The sequence below is a fragment of the Branchiostoma belcheri genome, unplaced genomic scaffold (genome assembly GCF_001625305.1).
Source record: "Branchiostoma belcheri isolate BF01 breed outbred unplaced genomic scaffold, Haploidv18h27 scaffold91, whole genome shotgun sequence".
Classification (NCBI taxonomy): Eukaryota; Metazoa; Chordata; class Leptocardii; order Amphioxiformes; family Branchiostomatidae; genus Branchiostoma; species Branchiostoma belcheri.
This window is the reverse complement of record NW_017804587.1, coordinates 529,665-548,578: the sequence shown is the minus strand read 5'-3', so window position 1 is coordinate 548,578 and position 18,914 is coordinate 529,665. Positions and strand designations below refer to the sequence as shown.

The window sequence follows — 18,914 nt, the reverse complement described above, 5'->3', positions numbered from 1 at the left end:
TAAAATTATAAAATATCAAAGTTGTATATAATAACATATAGTGACAAAAAGCCAGCAATTTTGTGTTGTTTTCTTAAAATCTGGGACCACTCTGCAAACAGAGGTAATGTCTAGATAAGTTTATAAGATGGCTGGATGACCAATAAAAGTCCTGAAGAAGAAATATTTGTAGCAACAACTTGAACAAGATAAAACTACCTGACGTCCTATTTTTTTATGGGAGATGTATTTTCCTAACAGCAAATTGTAGTTTGCTTATAGTTATATATAAATGAGTAAATCATATGGTCAGGCCACACCAATTTAATTTGTTGGTTCTCGGATTCGCCTCTTCATTTTTTTCTGATTTGCAAAAAAAAAAAAATTTATTCTGGTCCTGAATCAACTGAAAAATGCTCATGTTTTGCCCCCAACAGTTGAGGAACGTCCTTTTCTTCCTAGTTGTTACAGTTTTCCCATCTATCATTGCAGTGGTTTGATTAAAAGTTCAAAATTCAATGTTTAAATTTTAACCCAGCCTTTTGTGTTGACTTCATGGCTCATTCCATAGCATTTAAGCCTATAATAGGATGCCTAGACCTGTTTTTATTTTTATTTTTTTTCGCCCTGTCGCTTCATATTTTTTCTGAAAAAATCCGAGAACCAACAAATTAAATTGGTGTGGCCTCAGTGAAGAAAAAAAGCAAAATTTGTTTAACATTAATGTGTGAGATTGTACATAGTTTATGATCTGATTCTCTTGCTTGATTCACCATGAAAAAGTTTTGTCAAGGGAAAAATTGCATGGCTGCTTTGTGTATCATATCTGACAGTAGTTAGTTGACCCTGATTATATCTTTATATATTTTCAATGTAGAAAATAAGTGTAACAATAGACTTTCTCCTGGTGTGGTGAACAGAAACCCAAAATGTAATTATAATACAATGTTCCACAATGGAATTACTGTACATACATGTATATGTGGCATTGTACGTATACAATATACATGTATATGGGACTCTTAATTTTTTTAAGCACGTAAAAAGAGCAAAAACTTAAAGTGTGTTCAAAATAATCTATTGAATAGTTAATAATATATACTCTAAGCGGTAGAATTGAAATATTGCTTCAAAAGCCACAGGTTTGTTATTTGCTATGTCAATGTACAAAAGATTTCTATTTGACTCTAAGTGAACTGTTTTTAAAGACTTAATGTTTTATTGAAGAAGAATTGGTACCCTGAAGGGTTTTATGACCATGATCATTGTAAATGATTGGTTTAAGGTCCATTCCAGTGAAAAGTCTCAGGTAGGGAAGTGACAAACAACTCCCCAAAATGAGAAGATATACATAAATCAATATGGTAGAAAAATGTGTATTGTTGAGTGTGGAGAAAATTGACAAAAATCAAGTGGAATATTGAAGGGAGTGGGAAATACAGTATTTGCTTCCCACTGACAATTTTATCTGGAATCTTGTTTCAAGTAATTTAAGGTTAAGACCAGTGCCGGCAGCTGTAAGTGAAAAGATTGAGTGAAATTTTATAGAAATCTTCAGGGTCCCTAAAATACTGTGTTCAATAATGATGATGTGACCATCATTAAATGACACATAATATAATAACATCTGTGTCTATAATATCACCAGGGTCCATAATATTGCCACGAGAAACAGTGTGCTTAAAGATATTTTCACTGCAACGTACCCTAGGTATGAACATTTGCATAACAAAAGTATGTTGCAGTAAAAATATCTTTAAGCACATTATTTCTCAAGGTGGCGATATTATGGACACAAATGTTATATTCCAGATACTAATTTTTGCTTCCTATCAAATACCAGTTTTTGGTTCCTATGCAACCAGCAAGGCGTGTATAGTAATTATTACAATAATACAGAACACTATGTTTTAGAAAGTCCTGTTAAGAGAGGAAGTGTAAGGTGAAATACATTGTACAATGATGTAGCACTGTATTATTTTATGCCAAGCAAAGACCAGAAAATTGATATGTAAAGAAACTTGTGTAAGCTCTGGTGTTGGAATATAATCTGGTAAAGATGGCACCTTTTGAGTCTCTGACAAGCTTTTACTTTATTCTCAGTCTGTTCTGGAGATTTTTTAATATACATTGTATGCCCAAATAACTTGCAGTGCAGAGACAATGTCTACACTATGTCTTTATTTGTTGCTATACTGGCAACATACATACAGGATACAACACGGCAGTTTCAAAAGCAGACAGTCACAACCTCTGTATCTGCCTGTATAACCGCCTTTCGGCGCAACACACCAGCTGATGTGTTACGCCAGTGTGTAACAACCTCTGCTAATAGACACAGTAAAATACCCCACTCAAGTCACAAAAACAAACTCAGACAAAATCTACTGAGCAAATTTCCTTTTTTCTAGTCCAGGCTGTGAGATCTCCAGCATGCTAGCAGGATTTGTTTGTGTCTCTGCAATGTACAATTTTCACCTGTCTGCCTCTGCCACAGCCAACACCTGCTTGAGATAACAGATAATCTTACTGTACACACAATTTACAGGCTATTTGTGACAATAATATAATGGCAGGAGCAACATGGCATGCCTTCTTTCTGAGGCAATTGTCGATCGATCAAAGGTCCTACTGTGCATCTCATTGACCTATTTGTCAATGAGTAAATTCCAAATGTTTTGTTAAAGCTCTTGGAGACCAGGTCTACAGCGAGCTGCAGTGCAACAAAAGCACAACAAACAGAAAATCAACAAAGAAAACCACATTATCTTGCAACCTCTGCCAAGAAGGTTACGTTTTCATTTGGGTAACCTGCTACTTATCATACTATAAGACTGCTACTTATCAAAATGACACAGAGTGAAAAAATTTCAACATTACTGTGTTGTTATGAGTTTCCTGAAGACCTACATGGGTATCAGTATCCCAGAATTTCAACACAAAAAGCAGAATTTTTCATTCTTACAATATTGGCCCCCAATGTGCAACAGAGCCCCCTGCTGATCATTTTGGAAACTGCACCCTGCCCTACTTCGTGACTGTGACTACATGTACTAGTATCTTGTTCACACATCGTGCTCCCATCTACGCTTTGTCGTGTCCCGTGACAGCAACTCTTTCTCCCTGCCTGAGAAGATTCTCTCTTCCTCTGTCTCCAACTCTGACTCCCACATGGAGGGGAACCTGGCTTGTCCTGTCGGAGGACCTTGAATAGCTGGGATGATAGACCTCACAGCAGCAGGGACTGCCTCTGCACTGGGGGCCCACATAGCAGGTGCAAATGCTGACGGATGGATGTTGAAATTGATGGTGTTGTCGTGGACGTCAACGTGTACAGGTGGGCTGGACAGGACTGTGGTGTTGTCTTGCCTGGGAAGGTTACGAGAAGCATGCCCTGACCACCGTCCTGCTGTCCTTGGTGAAGTGGCACTGGATCCTGAGTTAAAAAAAAAAATTGCAACATATTAGATTTTCATAGCCAAATGGCACCAACTTTTCCTTCCTTTCTTACATGGCAGTTTAAAGGGGAAACAGGCACTGAAAGATTACAACCATGACACGTCATTCTACTTTTTTGGGGCAAGGACAGCACTGCTTAAACTTAACTTGACAACTTAAACATATTGTGACATGCAACTTGTCAGCTGTCAGGCTACTGACATTTACAACTTATAGTACCGGTACCTCATGTTCCATTATTCAATGAAGACATTGCTATTAACAACTTAATTAGTGAGTTAATTACTGCTTAATTGAGATACGAATATGAAGCCAAGCCAAGAATCATTACCATATTTCTTGATAGCAATGCCCGCTTTACAAATTCAGTCATCTCAACCAACATTGCAGTGCCGCTAACAAATTCTAAATGTTCAATTTTCAGTGCCGTATCTATATCATTCTTTATTCAGTATAACCGATACAACCGCCCTTTGGCTTCGCAGGCATACGGTACGGCGGCAGCTGGCTACATTACACCGAATGACATGCCGTGCTCTAGTCTACAGTGATTCAAATGATAACCAGAATTTTAGACTTACCATATCTTGAGTGACCCATCCTTGGTCCTGTCTCCCTCCCCTGACGCTGTTCCCAGATGCAGGAAAAACAGAACCCTCCACAGTCTGGGTCAGCATTGTTGCTGCAGTATGGATTCTGGCACCTGGGCTTCGTCAGTGGGTACTTCTGATATGCAGCACTGAAACATTGAAAAGGAAACTGTTAAGTAATAACATAATTACCTGATAGTACAAAGAAAGGTACTCACTCACTCACTCACTCTCTCCCATAGCAAGAAAGGTACTATCTAAAGCATAATATTATGCATATATTTGGAGTCTGTCGCTCTCAATACATCAATACTGAAACAACTGATCAATGAATGTGTAACATGTCATAGGTAAAAACATTAATTCTTGTCTCAAGAACATGTGGTAGCAACTTTTCATAACATGTCACAAAATGTCAGCACTCAGCTGTAAAAACTTCCCAATTAAATCCTACAGCTGCATGTAAAGGTATTGCCTGAGTGTGCAGTTTTGATGTCTTACCTGTATTGGTCTTGTCCAAGTGCCTGTGACTGTACACGAGACGGGGTTCTTGTCCCTGCTCTATCCCGTCCCCCTCCAGCTGAGCTGTCCACGTCTCCTCCTCCCTTTGCCCACCTCCCCTCTCCCATCCTCTCGGCTCCGATTGGCTGAGCTGACGTTGCGCGGGCTCCACCAGTGAAAGGCGGGGCACTGTTGTACCGTCCTCCCACTGGCTCTCTGGGAGGATCCGGATAAGGGGATGTAGCAGGCAGAGAGTGGGCTGGTGCCTGCTGCCTCCCAGCTGTGTGTGGAGAAGGAGAGGCGCGTGAAGGCAGTGAGCTGTACGATGGTGGTGGGGAGGTGATGCCAGACCTCAGGGATTTGGGCTTGGTGGAGAAGGGTGCTGCATATTGCCTCGGCTGACTTCCAGAAGAGACACTGGGGATGCTGGGCCTGTTGACCTGTAGGTTCTCGCCGTCGGCACGGTTACTGTACAACCTCTGCTGCTGAAACTTCGAGTAGCAATCCTGGCAACGGCATGCCGTCCCACGATACCCTGCGACTTCGTAGCAGTCCGGGTTCTGACAGACACCATTCCTGTATATGCCGGGGTCTTGTATCTTCTCTCCTAATTGATGGATGCTGGAGTCCGGTGGGTAGGCTGGTGAGGACCGCGGCTGCAAACCACGGTGACCTGCAGTCCTATACTGGTAACCCTCTCCATGGTCCTGATCTGCCATCCTGTACAAGAGAGAGGAAACAAATTGAAGGAAAGGCTTGTATGTGTATCTTCTGAGTGTTGCAGAACACCACAAAGCTACACCACAGGAATATCATGTAATTTCTTCATAGCTAGAACACACTCAAACACAAAGATATACAAACACAAGCATTAGCATTTTGTCTTGAAACATAGTTAATTCCATATACATGTAACAATAGGTTGTTATGACTTTGACTGCTGTGTTTACTCAATACAAGTGGAAAGCTTTCACTTTCATTTTCAGTGACTGTTAGATATTCTCTAAGCTGAATGTTTTAACAAATCATAAGACCTCTAAGATGATGTGGATCAATTTCACATAATACATTTCTAACCAATGATCTCATCAACAGATTCTAACTAAAAATGATGTTTATTGAATCCAACAGGCTGGTTGTAACTGGAGCACACAAGGGGGTTCCCCAAGCATAGAAACTAGCTGTGGGGATTTTTGTGAGTAGGGGGAATTTGGGATGTTATGTTTGCACCATTTTCTTTGCAAAGTGGTAAAAAAAGTGTGATTTTGGCATGATCATGAGAAAGAAATGATTTAAGGAAAACATCTCGATCAAGATTAAGGCACAGGGATCACTTAGATCTGTAGGGTTCTGAATACTATGGGGTGATCTCTGTGCCAGAATGTTTTCTTTCTCTGAACGTAAGACACCATTTTCTTGACCTTTAAACATTGAATTTTTAAAGGAATGTAAGACACCATTTTCTTGACCTTTAAACATTGAATTTTTAAAGGAACGTAAGACACCATTTTCTTGACCTTTAAACATTGAATTTTTAAAAAAATTATTAAATCTATTACAAAAATGTAGTTTCTTTTGACACGTTTCCCACCTTTCATTTTTCACACATAAAGAAACTGAATGTTCTAGAAACATGAAAATCATGGGGAAAGCCCATTTTGTGCTGAGTGTTTGAAATTGGTATTAACCAGTACCTAAATTTTAAAGCCTTCGAGAAGACAAACCAACCGTTGTTACACTTGATAATAGCAAGTTCTGTGACAAATTTGTAACACTATCAACAGCTTTTACTTTCATTTTCAACTGTTGTTATAATGCATGTTGTCATCTGTTTGGAAAGAACTGTGTATATGCACTCCATAGCGCTTATAACATACACATGTACATGTACTAATGCCTTCTGCAAAAATTAAGTACAAACTCACCTCTACAAGTCACTTGAAATAGCAAGAGTTGGTAAAACAGTCTGTAGTTTGCAAGTAGTGTAGTTGTTGTGGTGATAGCACATAAGCCAATGCGGGACTTTCCAATATTTTATTGTACTGTTGGGGGAAACTTCTGACACAGAAAAAAGTACACCTGACTTCACTGTGACTTCTCAACGCCACCTGTGGACGTCATTTGGAATTACAGTTTGGAATCAAATTTCTATAGTGTCAACTCTAGAGAGAACAAGATCAGTAGAGAAAGTAAACCACACTAATATAATTTGTTTCTGATGTGTTTCATTGAAACATTTATAGTTATAATACAAGAGATTTTAGATCATCCATGACTCAACACTGCAAATTGAGTCACACACAAAGATTGGGCATATCAAATTTCTCTTTCACTTTCCTCCTGTTCCCCAAGTATAGAAATTTGCTGTGGGGATTTTTGTGAGTAGAGGGAATTTGGGATGTTATATTTGCACCATTTACTTTGCAAAGTGGTAAAAAAAAAGGGTGATTTTGGCATGATCATGAGAAAGAAATGATTTAAGGTCCCATTCGTGAGTTTTTGTTAACTATAGCCGCCTATGGCAAAATACGTAACTTTACATAGGCCAAAACCCAATAATTTGAATGACAGCCATCTAGTCTATCCAATCAATTTTGAGCACAATGGCCCTACATTACGTCAAAAAATTCCCAACCAGATCTAACCCAACAATCTCTTTTTATTTATTTATAAACTGCACTTGGCCACTCTCCGCCAGAGGTCCTCCAGCGCTGCTACCTCCTGACCGCATTACCCATCACAACAGCGTGTAAACATCCGACCTGTCGCGCGGATGTCAACACTTACCCACTAATTTTAGCACATACAAACAACCTCTCATATCACAAGCGGTTTACGCCAACTGACTTAGCTAAAATGCAATTTCTGGCGGATATAAACACACATCCATACACGCATTTAATTTTTAGTACGATCTACTTGAGAGTACCCACGCGGAAGAATACCGGAATGAGACCTTAAGGAACACATTCCGATCAAGCTTAAGGCACAGGGATCACTAAGATCTGTATGGTTCTAAATACTATGGGGGTGATCTCTGTGCCAGAATGGTTTCTTTCTCATAAGACACCATTTTGTGGAGCTTCAAACATTGAATTGAAAAAAAAAAATTATTAAATCTATCACAAAAAATGTAGTTTCTTTTGACACGTTTCCCACCTTTCATTTTTCACACATAAAGAAACTGAATGTTCTAGAAACATGAAAATCATGGGGAAAGCCCATTTTGTGCTGAGTGTTTGAAATTGGTATTAACCAGTACCTAAATTTTAAAGCCTTCGAGAAGACAAACCAACCGTTGTTACACTTGATAATAGCAAGTTCTGTGACAAATTTGTAACACTATCAACAGCTTTTACTTTCATTTTCAACTGTTGTTATAATGCATGTTGTCATTTGTTTGGAAAGAACTATGTATATGCACTCCATAGTGCTTATAACATACACATGTACATGTACTAATGCCTACTGCAAAAATTAAGTACAAACTCACCTCTACAAGCCACCTGGAATAGCAGGAGTTGGTAAAACAGTCTGTAGTTTGCAAGTGCTTTTAGCTGTTGTGGTGATAGCACGTAAGCCAATGCGGGACTTTCCAATATTTTATTGTACTGTTGGGGGAAATTTCTGACACAGAAAAAAGTACACCTGACTTCACTGTGACTTCCCAACACCACCTGTGGACGTCATTTGGAAACATTTATAGTTATAATACAAGAGATTTTAGATCATCCATGACTCAACACTGCAAATTGAGTCACCCACAAAGATTGGGCATATCAAGTTTCTCTTTCACTTTCCTGTATCAAAGGTCACCATAGGCAGGTGTTGCACAATACCTGTAGGTGTTTTTGAACTGGACTGAAACTTGACTAACGACTATTCCACTCTTGTGGTTATGGGGGGCATTTAAAAAGGTGTCCAATGGATGTGTAGACAAGGAGCTGTATATAGTGTATTTAAAGCTCATACTGCGTAGGTGTAAGATTTTTGGATATTACTCTGGGCATGCAAATTTATTTGCTTCTTCTGGGTCTTCTTCAGAAATGGACCAACAGGGTGAAAAACAAGCCTATATCAGACAACTAACCTCATTACTATGGTGCCATTCTACAGTAAACTGATATGTTCAAATTGTTTAAATATATAATTTCTACATTATGTTTATTTTTAACATTATTCGTGCTAAAAAAAAGGCATAAACTGTGACAATTAAACCACTGGCAGAACAAAAATTGAATAGCATCTAATATAGACAGCAATTCTGAGAGTGAATTGATTAAATTGATGTGGCCTTTATATAGATGAAAAGATGTTTCACAAACAGTTGTGACAATGAACAAAGGTCCGGAAGCCAGTTAGACGTGTTCTCACCCACCGCTGGGATACATCAATATTTCAGACAACTCCTGCATAATACATACAATCAGAGGTTGAGACAAGGAAGCCAATTCAGAAGTGTGAAAACTAGCTATGTCTGGTAATTGGAAGCCACATTGTTCAGGCTGTTGTCCTAGGCAATGTTTGGGGCACACTCTGCAGGTGTAATTGTTGTAATCAGGTCTTAATTATACCCTGGAGATGTCCTGCTATTTCTAATAGACAACTCATTCAACGCCCAACCTGAGGAATATGGCTGCCCTTTAAATTTTAAAAGACACATTCTAGAAACCTGCAATTTCTAAAACAAAAAGGAGGTCAAACATCACTACAGTTAAAACATGTGACAAGAACAGAGACATAATATATGGTGAAGCATACTCTCTTTATTGTACATTCTGAGTATATATATTGAGATTTGTTCATGTTGAAAAAGTTGGTTGTCATGCAAACGGGACAACAGAAAAGGCAGCAATCTTCCCACTATAGGTCTGCTAGAAGATAAGGGTTTAGCATAAACATCTAATTAAATCTACTTGGCCTAAACCAAGCAGTTAACCAGGTGTGGCCTAATGTCTTTCCTTTCATCCCTCAACAATCAGCCAACAGATTTATTGCAGCCCCGCCCTCCTAACCACATCACCAGGGAAATACGAATAGGTAATGAGAAACATGATCACGTGACCAGCAGCCTGACCTGTCTGACGGGTCCTAGCTCCCTTTGTCTCCCTCGCGCGCAAGCTCCTGTGGGCCACATTTTTTCGGGGCTCTCTCCTCGGATCTTGCGAATCCGACACTTCTCAGACCTTCTGGCACGGCTTGGTCGAACCTCTGCCATCATGATTCGTGACAGCTCCTCTCCCGGTGAGATCATCAAGTACCGGATCATACGGGACCAGGGCGGGAAGGCGTCACGGTCCCTGGCGGCATCCTTCTCAACAGAGGTGAGCTCTGTTAGCACTAGTAGTACCAGCATTGCAACAGGATACTCCTCGAGTGCAGTTAGTACTACCAGCATTTCCACTGGATCCTCCGCAAGTTCAAGCCTACATGCTCAGGACAAGCATTTTGAGGGGGCGATCGCAGGTGGTAGTACGGAGAGGCAAGGGCAGGAGTTGGTAACCACGTTTCATGAGAAGCTAGAGTCTCAGGAAGGCGGGCGTGTGATTACAGGTGTTACGGGCATAACCGAAGCGCACAATGGGGCACAGTCACAAATCTCGCTTGGTGCCGACTTTTCACCCTCCTCACAATTTCGCACCACGAGCCACGGTGCAAACCGTCGAAAGTTGGCGAAGACGGGAGGCTACAGCAGCGTGCAGACAACTTTCACTTCTCAAACAAGTTCTGAAACCCAATCTGTGTCAGGCCAAACCAGTCAGGTGGGGGTAACGCAGGAGGGCTTCCAGGTGTCTTCAGGCAAAGCTACCACATCTTCAAGTAGCCTTCAATTGGGCCAAGAAAATCAGCTGGATTTGATAAGGGTTCTGCAAGAGGAGATCAGACAACTGAAGCTGAAGTTGGCAAGCTTGGGAGGAGATTCTGCAGAGGTGGGCGTGGCTGGTGGCTCTGTCTCGTCTGCCTCGGGGCAACTCTCCTGGGATGAGGAGATCAAATCACTGCAAACTTGCAGTAAAGAAGAGCTGCTCATCAAAATGAGGCTCCTGTTGGAGGAACGCAAGACCCTGCAACTCCAGAGTGAGTATGTCCTGATAAGCAGCCAGGATTCTAAAGAAACCACCGAGACGGATGGCAAGTATGTGGCAGGGCAGGGAAAAGTGGAAAATGGTGGAGCTACGCAGGTAAACAAAGAAGTAGTTAAAGGGACATCACTGTCCCTCCAGGCAGAGCTCCACGATGTGACACAATTGTACAACCAGATTCTTACAGAGAAGACCCAGCTGGTACAAGAAGTAGAGCGTTACAAAGTCTACCAGAAACAGGTGGAAGAAATGAAGGCTGAAGTTAGCAAGACCCTTCAAGAAGAAAAAGCGATGATAGCTACTCTTAAGTCTGAAAACAACAGTCTCAAGACAGAGAAAACCAAAGCAGAGGAGGAAAAAGCGGCGAAGATTGAAGAATTGAAGGGGCTGCAACAGAAGCTCACGACACTGAAACTCGAGAATGAAAATTTACAAGCACAGAATACCAAAATTGAAGAGGAAAAGGCGTCTTTCGTTGTCAAGAAGCAGTCAACACAAACAACAACAACTGTCAAGGTGGAAGGAAAACAGGAGACCCTGATGTCAGGAGGAGACATCACGCTGCAGTCAGGAATCAAAAGTCTCAAGCAAGAGACAGTCACAGCCAAAGACACAGACGTTAAGAAGCTACAGGATGAGCTGACAGCCTTGAAGACAGAGAACAAGACCTTGATGACACAGAAGTCTAAACTGGAAGAAGAGAAGGGGACCCTTTTGGCAGAGGCACAGGATAATTCCATGTTACAGGGAGAGATAGATGACCTGAAGTTCCAGCTCAACAGTCTGATATCTGAGAACACCATCCTCACAGCAGAGAAGACAAGCGTACAGAGAGAAACATCCACAAAGGCAGAGGAAGAGAGGAAGAGGCTTCAGCATGAGCTGGATACTCTTAAGAATAATACCCAAGCTGTAACAGTCAAAAGTATGCAGGGGGAGCTTGACGCACTTACACTGAAACTGGAGAGAATGCAAGTTGAAAAGGCAAAGCTAGAGCAGCAAGTGGGAAACACAGAGATCACAAAGGTGTACCAGGAGTTGTCATCTTTGAAAGGAGAGAACGAAACCTTGAAGATCAAGATAGCAGAGCTCCAAGGAGGACAGGGAAGTGTGACAGTTGTAGCCGGTACACAGAAGCAAGTGATGGGAGACAAGCAAAAGACAACACAAGAATTCACTACCTATCAAACTACAAGCCAGGTGGTCACAGTGACAAACACACAGGGAGACATGACTTCGGTAAATGAGGAGTTGTCAACTTTAAAAAGAGAGAACGAAATCTTGAAAACCAAGATAGTGGAGCTTCAAGGAGCACGGGGAAGTGTTGCATTCAGTGCGCAGAAGGGGGTGACAGGAGACAAGCAGATGACAACACAAGAATTCACTACCTTTCAAACAAGCCAGGTGGTCACAGTGGCAAACGCACAAGGAGACTTGACTTCACTGCTGCTGGAAAATGAAAGCCTGAAAAACGAGAAAGCCAAACTGGAGAGGGAAAAAGCCGGTCTCCTTATCAAAGAGGAAAACCTCACAACCCTGGAGGGAGAAATGACACAGATGCGATCAGAACTGTCCACTTTACACACAGAGTATGACAGCTTGAAGAAAGAGCATGCAGCGTCTGTAAACACAGATGTGAAGAAAGTACGAGTGGAACTGAAATCCTTGAAATCAGAGAACGATGCTTTAAAGACACAGAAGACTAAACTACAAGAGGAAACAGGCAACCTTCTGGCAGAGGTGCAGAAGAAAACAGACGAGCTGGAAAAGATGGAGAAGGTACAGAGCCAAGTGAAAAGCCTGGTGTCCGAGAATGAAGTTCTGAAGACAGAGAAGACCAAAGTGATGCAAGAGGAGGCAAAGAAGGCAGAAGAAGAGAGGAAAAGGCTGCAGCAAGAACTGGCCACCCTTAGAAACACCGACCAAGAGGCAATCATTGCAAGGATGGAACGAGAGCTGACTTCTCTGAAGTTGGAGACAGAAAGCTGGAAAGCAGAGAAGGTTAAAATGGAGCAAGAAAGAACCACCCTGACTACAAAAGTGGATGGAGTGAGGAGGATGGAGGAAGAATTGTCTTCTTTGCAAGTTGAGGTCAAAGCCCTACATGAAGAGAAAGTGGCCAACAAACAAGTTGATGTTAAGAAACTACAGAAGGAGCTGACATCCCTGCAGGCAGAGAACAAAGCCATGCAGACAGAGAAGAGCAAAGTAGAGAAGGAAACACAGCAGAGGATGGAGATGCAAGTGAAGACACTTGAGGAGCAGCTGACAATCCTCAGATCTGAGAATGAAACCTTCAAACTCGAGAGGAGCAGGCTGAAGAAGACAGAAGATGAAAGGATGGCAGAAGAGAGAAGGAAACTCCAGGAAGAAATGGCGACACTTAAAATCACCTACCAAGAGCAAGCAAGTAAGACGATGCAGGGACAACTAGAATCACTCCAGTTGGAGAATGAAAGCCTCAAACACGAAAAGGCAAAGCAGGAGAGGGAAAAGAGGTGTCAATCTCGAGTGGAGAAACGGCCATAGGAGGTGCAATTGGAAGTGTTGTAGCTGTTGCACAGAAGAACGTCAAAGGAAACAAGCAGAAGACAACACAAGAATTCTCTACCTATCAAACTACAAGCCAGGTGGTCACAGTGACAAACACACAGGGAGGCATGACTTCGGTACACGAGGAGTTGTCATCTTTGAAACGAGAGAACGCAATCTTGAAAACCAAGATAGCTGAATTCCAGAGGGGACAAGGAAGTGTTGTAGTCAGTGCGCAGAAGGGGGTGACAGGAGACAAGCAAAAGACAACACAACAAGAATTCTCAACCTATCAAACTACAAGCCAGGTGGTCACAGTGGCAAACGCACAAGGAGACTTGACTTCACTTCTGCTGGAAAACGAAAGTCTGAAAAACGACAAAGCCAAACTGGAGAGGGAAAAAGTTGGTCTCCTTGTCAAGGAGGAAAAACTCACAACTCTGGAGGGAGAAATGACACAGATGCGATCAGAACTGTCCACTTTACACACTGAGTATGAGAGTCTGAAGGAAGAGCATGCGGCATACGCCAACACAGATGTGAAAAAAGTACGTACGGAGCTGAAGGCCCTGAAATCAGAGAACGATGCCTTAAAGACACAGAAGACTAAACTACAAGGGGAAACAGGCAACCTTCTGGCAGAGGTGCAGAAAACACGGATGTGCTGGGAAAGATGGAGAAGGTACAGAGCCAAAGTGAAAAGCCTCGTGTCCGAGAATGAAGTCCTGAAGACAGAGAAGACAAAAGTGATGCAAGAGGAGGCAAAGAAGGCAGAAGAAGAGAGGAAAAGGCTGCAGCAACAACTGGCCACCCTTAGAAATACCGACCAAGAGGCAATCATTGCAAGGATGGAGCGAGAGCTGACTTCTCTGAAGTTGGAAACAGAAAGCTGGAAAGCAGAGAAGGTTAAAATGGAGCAAGAAAGAACCACTCTGACTACCAAGGTGGATGGAGTGACGAGGCTGGAGGAAGAATTGTCTACTTTGAAAGCTGAGGTCAAAGCCCTACAGGAAGAGAAAGTGGCCAACAAACAAGTTGACGTCAAGAAACTACAGAAGAAGCTGGCATCCCTGCAAGCAGAGACCAAAGCCATGAAAACAGAGAAGAGTAGAGTAGAGGAGGAAACACAGAAGAGGATGGAGATGCAAGTGAAGACACTGGAGGAACAGCTGACAATCCTCAGGTCCGAGAACGAAACCTTCAAATTCGAGAGGAGCAGGCTGAAGAAGACAGAGGATGAAAGGATGGCAGAAGAGAGAAGGAAACTCCAGGAAGAAATGGCGACACTTAAAATCTCCTACCAAGAGCAAGCGACAAAGATGATGCAGGGACAACTAGAATCACTCCTGTTGGAAAACGAAGGCCTCAGAAATGAAAGGGCAAAACTGGAGAGGGAAAGATTCAGCTTGTTGCATGGAGAAAGGGCCACTGAAAAAGGAGGCGCAGGTTTTGTAGTCCAGACCAAGACGACCACGAGCAGAAGAGAAGTGCAGACAACAAAGGGATCAGGAACCTTCAGGTCAGAGGCCAAAGGTCTGAATGAGATAGAGGTCATCCGAGAAGAGATGGAGGGAGAGAGAGCAACAGTCAGTCAGCTGCAGGGAAGGTCTGTCATCACACAAGACCTTACAAAACTGACAGGAGGAGATAGCATCGCTCAGAGCAGAAAACCAGACCCTAAAAGCAGAGCTGCTAAAACTGGGGAAGGAAAGGGACACGCTCCTCAGCCAGGGGCAAACTGTAACCTTGACAGAAGTGAGGGAGGTCGCAAACACACAGCAGACCACCGTCATCTCAGAGAGTTCAAGTCAGGTCACGACAGAGAGGCAGAATGGGGAGTATGTGGACCTGTCTAAGACACAAAGAAGCGACGGACAGCACCTTAGAGCGCATTCGAGAGGAGATGAGCACCTTGCAGACACTGCTGGAGGAGAAAGATGAGCTACACGACGCTGATGACGCAGGTGATGATGAGGAAAAGCAGGACACAACAGACAATGGGCCAACCAACCAGGAGTCTGATTCAGCATCATTGATGAAGGAGATCGTGACCCTCAAGTCGGAAGTGACGACCCTGAGGAGCGAGAAGGAGAAATATGAGACGCTGGTGATGGGGAAGTGGCAGGTCATCGACCTCCAGGGCGATGGTGCTCTGCAGCTTCTGCAGGAGGAGGAACAGGAAGCTGCGGGCGTACATCGAGGAGAACGACATGCAGATCGCAGCCATGCAGACCTCAGCAGCACAGACGGTGCAGGTGCAGACCTCCACATCATCACAGCAAACATCTAGTACATCCTCATCAACAGGACAGCAAGATTTGCAGTCCACCATTGAGGAGAACAAAACACTGAAGAAACAGATTGAAGAGATGCAACTAGTCCAGGGCAACCTGCAGCAGGCACTGGCCACGAAGCTGGAGGAAAGTTCGGCGAACGTCACGAGGATGCAGCTGATGGAGATGGAGGTGACGCAGCTGTATCAGCTGCTGCAGGAGCACGGGGTGTCCAGAGAACAGGTCCAGCAAATCACCTCATCTGTGCAACACACGGAAGGAGCTGTAAATGTGACGGAGACAGTGAGTTCGCAGTCACAGAGCATTGTGGTGACCCAACAGAGCGAAGAGGTCCAGAGCCAAACCACGAAGACTACTGTGAAGTCATCCAAGCTGAGTAGGCTGGAGGAAGAGGCTGCAAAGATGGCACAGAAGAGGAAGAAGCTCCAGCAAGAGCTGGCAAGTCTGAAAACATCATACCAGGAGAGGGAGCGACGAAAACCCAGGAAGTCACCGTTTCACAAAAGAGTGAAACGGTCCTAACCCAAACCACACAGGGTACAGTAAAAACATCCCTAAGCATGGAGCTCGAAGAAGAATTGTCATCCTTGAAGTCAAAACTACAGGATTATGAGCAGATCCAGACAGAGTTAGCAGAAACAAAGAAGGAGCTAGAAAAGCTCACAGCAGACAAAAATGGCAAAGGGAAGAGCAAGAAGGCAGCCAAGGAGAGCCAAGCTACACAGGAGAAGATGGACATGCTACAGATGCAGGTGAAGGAGCTGTCATTACAGGTGAAGATCCTCTCCACCAGTAAGACTGATCTAGACGACACGAGGAAGCAGCTTGCAGAGCTGAAGAAGGAAAACACGAGTCTCAGCGGGCAGCTGGGGAAGATGAAGGCCATGGAGCGGGAGGTGACCATCGCAAGGAGCGTCATCCAGCAGCTCAAGGACGACAACGAGAAGATGGCTCTGAAGATGAAGAAGAGTAAGAAGTAAAATGACTGAACACTAGAGACAATTTTGCAGTAGGAGAAATGGTAACTGTAAGGGATAATGATATGGTTATCCAAGAAAGGTGATCCAAACATCCAGCTGCTGAAGGATGACAACCAGAAGATGGCTTTGAAGATGAAGAAAAGCAAGAAGTAAAATGATGAAACTCTAGTCTAAGAGACAGTTTTGCAAAGTGGGAGAAATGGTGACTGTTAGGAATGATAATTTCTGTTATCCATGAGAGGTGATTAGAACTTTTTGTATCAATGGTTTGACAAGAGTTTTCTGTTAAGTGTGAAGTGATGTAAGACATCTTACTTTTATATGGTTTGGGAAAACTTCTGTTATTACAGCAAAATAATCTTTTACTCAAGTTTGGGTGCAAACGCTTTTGTAAGGTACAGATGTAAGCTGGTGTTAGCTTTGGTATAGGGACGCAAACTGTTGAAACATTTTTAATCATGGTCAATGAATGCAAATAATATTTTAGTACAGCCTTAGAAGTTACATAGTATTCGGTAAAATACTTTACATTTTCTGTGCCACACTCTTAAGAGCTGAGAGATGGCAAGATGTGTTACTAAGTAAACCAAACAATGGGTAGCCAAAACTTCTCAAAATACAAAATACATGTTACAGTAAAAATGGTTCTTCAGTCTTACACAGTACAGTCTACTGCTACACATCTTAGTTGATTTCCAGATGAATAATCTAGAATCATTACGAGCCCAAGGGGGTGTTGGTTTGTTTAATTTCTACGTATAAAATTGAGCTTGATGGGTCATTCTCTGTGTCTCTTGTTTGGTGTTTTAATGTTTCATACATGCATCAAATGCAATGTAATTAACTTGACTACATGTAGAAGAGATTTTCTTCATAGATTACTCCTCTGCCACCCCTATATCAGGCAGTTCGTTTAGGCTAAGAAGTTCAATAGGGACTGTGTTATCACGCGACTCCTGTCCGCCATCTTTCTTCTCTATTGTTATGACGACCATGAAAGTTGTGCTCGGTTGCGCACTTAAATTGTCATCACTTGTTCCTTGTCTGCCTACGTTTCTGCTGCGACTAGAACAAAAATTATTGCTATAAGGCCACAGAAAAAAATTCAGAAACTCAGAAGGACTTTAGGACTTTCTCCAAAATTTCTAAAGGCATTTCTGTCAAGAAGTTTGCCAGTCCACCAGAACAGCAGATACTGTCCCCTATTCACGCTCTATTGTATGAACTCTGTATGCATGCACACACCTGTGTCTAGAATTACAGTCAATGAATTGAAGGCAGTAAAATGTAGGAACGTAATGTATATACCAGCCAGGCCGCTAGGTGTCACGCCAATATTTTCCCGGCATGCCCCCCGGCATGCCCTTCCCGGCATGCTATGCGTTTCGTCCTCCATTTTTCTCCACGTTTCGTCCTCCATTGTGGAAAGAAACCAACTGAGATGGTTTGGACACCTACACAGGATACCGGAAGATTGTGAAGAGAATCTTTAATTGGAAACCTAAAAAGAAAAGACCAGCCTTGCAGGCCAAGAAAAAGACGGTTGGACCAGATCATTGAAATCACAAGATGAGAGGAGCCAGACTTCTGAGTATTTTTTAATCTAAAGAAATAGCTGAAGATAGAACAGAGTGGAAAAGACTGACCAAGAGGCTGACAACTTACAGGCCTTAAAGAAGGTGAGACTAGTTTAGAATCTGACTTAAGGTACCATGATGGTGTATTCTATACCTGTCAGGTGTTGTTGATGTAACAGGTAAGTGAAGACAGATTGTGTGTAGTGTATTGTTTGCCAGAACAAGGTCAGAAACAGAACACCGTCCAAATAAGCTTGAGTTTCGGGTTCTAACCTTCGTGGTTGAGACGAGTGGCTAAGCTAGGACAATGATTCTGCATACCCTCAACTCTAGCGACCGTCTCTTTCAGGTAATAATTCTTAAAAGCCAAAATACAGTGTGTTTGCAAATGAAGGATATCCCTCTAGCTATATGAGAACAATAGAATTTCAATTTCTTTAACCTCTCAAATTTCAGTAAATCTTAGGGGAAAAAATAATTTTTCGATTAAAAATGATGCCAAAAACTGGCCGTCTTCACATGCAATTAAACGTATCACCCATATTTTAGCCACCAAAATGATATTGTCGGAAAGAGAAAACCCTTATGTAATATCAAGGAGGTTATTTGTGGCGTCTGTGTGGTGTAGTGGATAGAGCGTCCGACTGTCAAGCAAGAAGACCCAGGTTCAATCCCCAGGGTTGGACCCAGACATGTCCGGACATGTACCCAGACGTTGTGCCCTTGGGAAAGGCACTTAACACGTATTTCCCCCCTCAGTTTACAGGGATCCTGGGCCCTACTAGGGTTTGGGTTGGCGTTAGGAAGAGCATCCAGCCATAAAAATCCTGCTTCAAAAAAAGACTTGTACTTGGTGCAAGCACGTCTAACCCCGGTTGGGAAAAATGACGTTAAATTACGGTTAAAAAAAAAAAAAAAA

General features: G+C 42.6%; 3 protein-coding genes across 3 annotated transcripts; 2 read left to right on the top strand and 1 right to left on the bottom strand.

Annotated features, from left to right (window-relative positions):
* Nucleotides 1-2,420: 2,420 nt before the first annotated feature.
* LOC109488061 (cell wall protein RBR3-like) lies at nt 2,421-5,365 on the bottom strand. Its single transcript, XM_019792211.1, has 3 exons — nt 4,530-5,365; nt 4,020-4,177; nt 2,421-3,415 (listed from the first exon to the last, which is right to left on the bottom strand). The coding sequence occupies exons 1-3, from the start codon at nt 5,246-5,248 to the stop codon at nt 3,045-3,047; spliced, it is 1,248 nt and encodes a 415-aa protein (XP_019647770.1). The 5' UTR covers nt 5,249-5,365; the 3' UTR covers nt 2,421-3,044.
* Nucleotides 5,366-9,524: 4,159 nt separating this feature from the next.
* On the top strand, nt 9,525-16,418 carry LOC109488014 (golgin subfamily A member 4-like). The gene is made up of 5 exons (XM_019792156.1): nt 9,525-13,134; nt 13,449-14,994; nt 15,063-15,399; nt 15,452-15,876; nt 15,975-16,418. The coding sequence occupies exons 1-5, from the start codon at nt 9,749-9,751 to the stop codon at nt 16,416-16,418; spliced, it is 6,138 nt and encodes a 2,045-aa protein (XP_019647715.1). The 5' UTR covers nt 9,525-9,748.
* On the top strand, nt 15,214-16,148 carry LOC109488072 (cancer-associated gene 1 protein homolog). The gene has a single exon (XM_019792225.1). The coding sequence runs from the start codon at nt 15,289-15,291 to the stop codon at nt 15,958-15,960; it is 672 nt and encodes a 223-aa protein (XP_019647784.1). The 5' UTR covers nt 15,214-15,288; the 3' UTR covers nt 15,961-16,148.
* Nucleotides 16,419-18,914: the final 2,496 nt, after the last annotated feature.

What these genes read in the sequence shown, in the direction of transcription:
- LOC109488061 (XM_019792211.1), bottom strand. Translation starts at nt 5,248, where the DNA reads ATGGCAGATCAGGACCATGGAGAGGGTTACCAGTATAGGACTGCAGGT. An exon ending in CTTGGACAAGACCAATACAG is followed by an intron (nt 4,178 to 4,529) that starts GTAAGACATCAA and finishes TCAATGTTTCAG; the next exon opens with TGCTGCATATCAGAAGTACC. An exon ending in GATGGGTCACTCAAGATATG is followed by an intron (nt 3,416 to 4,019) that starts GTAAGTCTAAAA and finishes TTTTTAACTCAG; the next exon opens with GATCCAGTGCCACTTCACCA.
- LOC109488014 (XM_019792156.1), top strand. Translation starts at nt 9,749, where the DNA reads ATGATTCGTGACAGCTCCTCTCCCGGTGAGATCATCAAGTACCGGATC. An exon ending in CAATCTCGAGTGGAGAAACG is followed by an intron (nt 13,135 to 13,448) that starts GCCATAGGAGGT and finishes TCAAACTACAAG; the next exon opens with CCAGGTGGTCACAGTGGCAA. An exon ending in CAGCAGCACAGACGGTGCAG is followed by an intron (nt 15,400 to 15,451) that starts GTGCAGACCTCC and finishes CCTCATCAACAG; the next exon opens with GACAGCAAGATTTGCAGTCC.
- LOC109488072 (XM_019792225.1), top strand. Translation starts at nt 15,289, where the DNA reads ATGGTGCTCTGCAGCTTCTGCAGGAGGAGGAACAGGAAGCTGCGGGCG.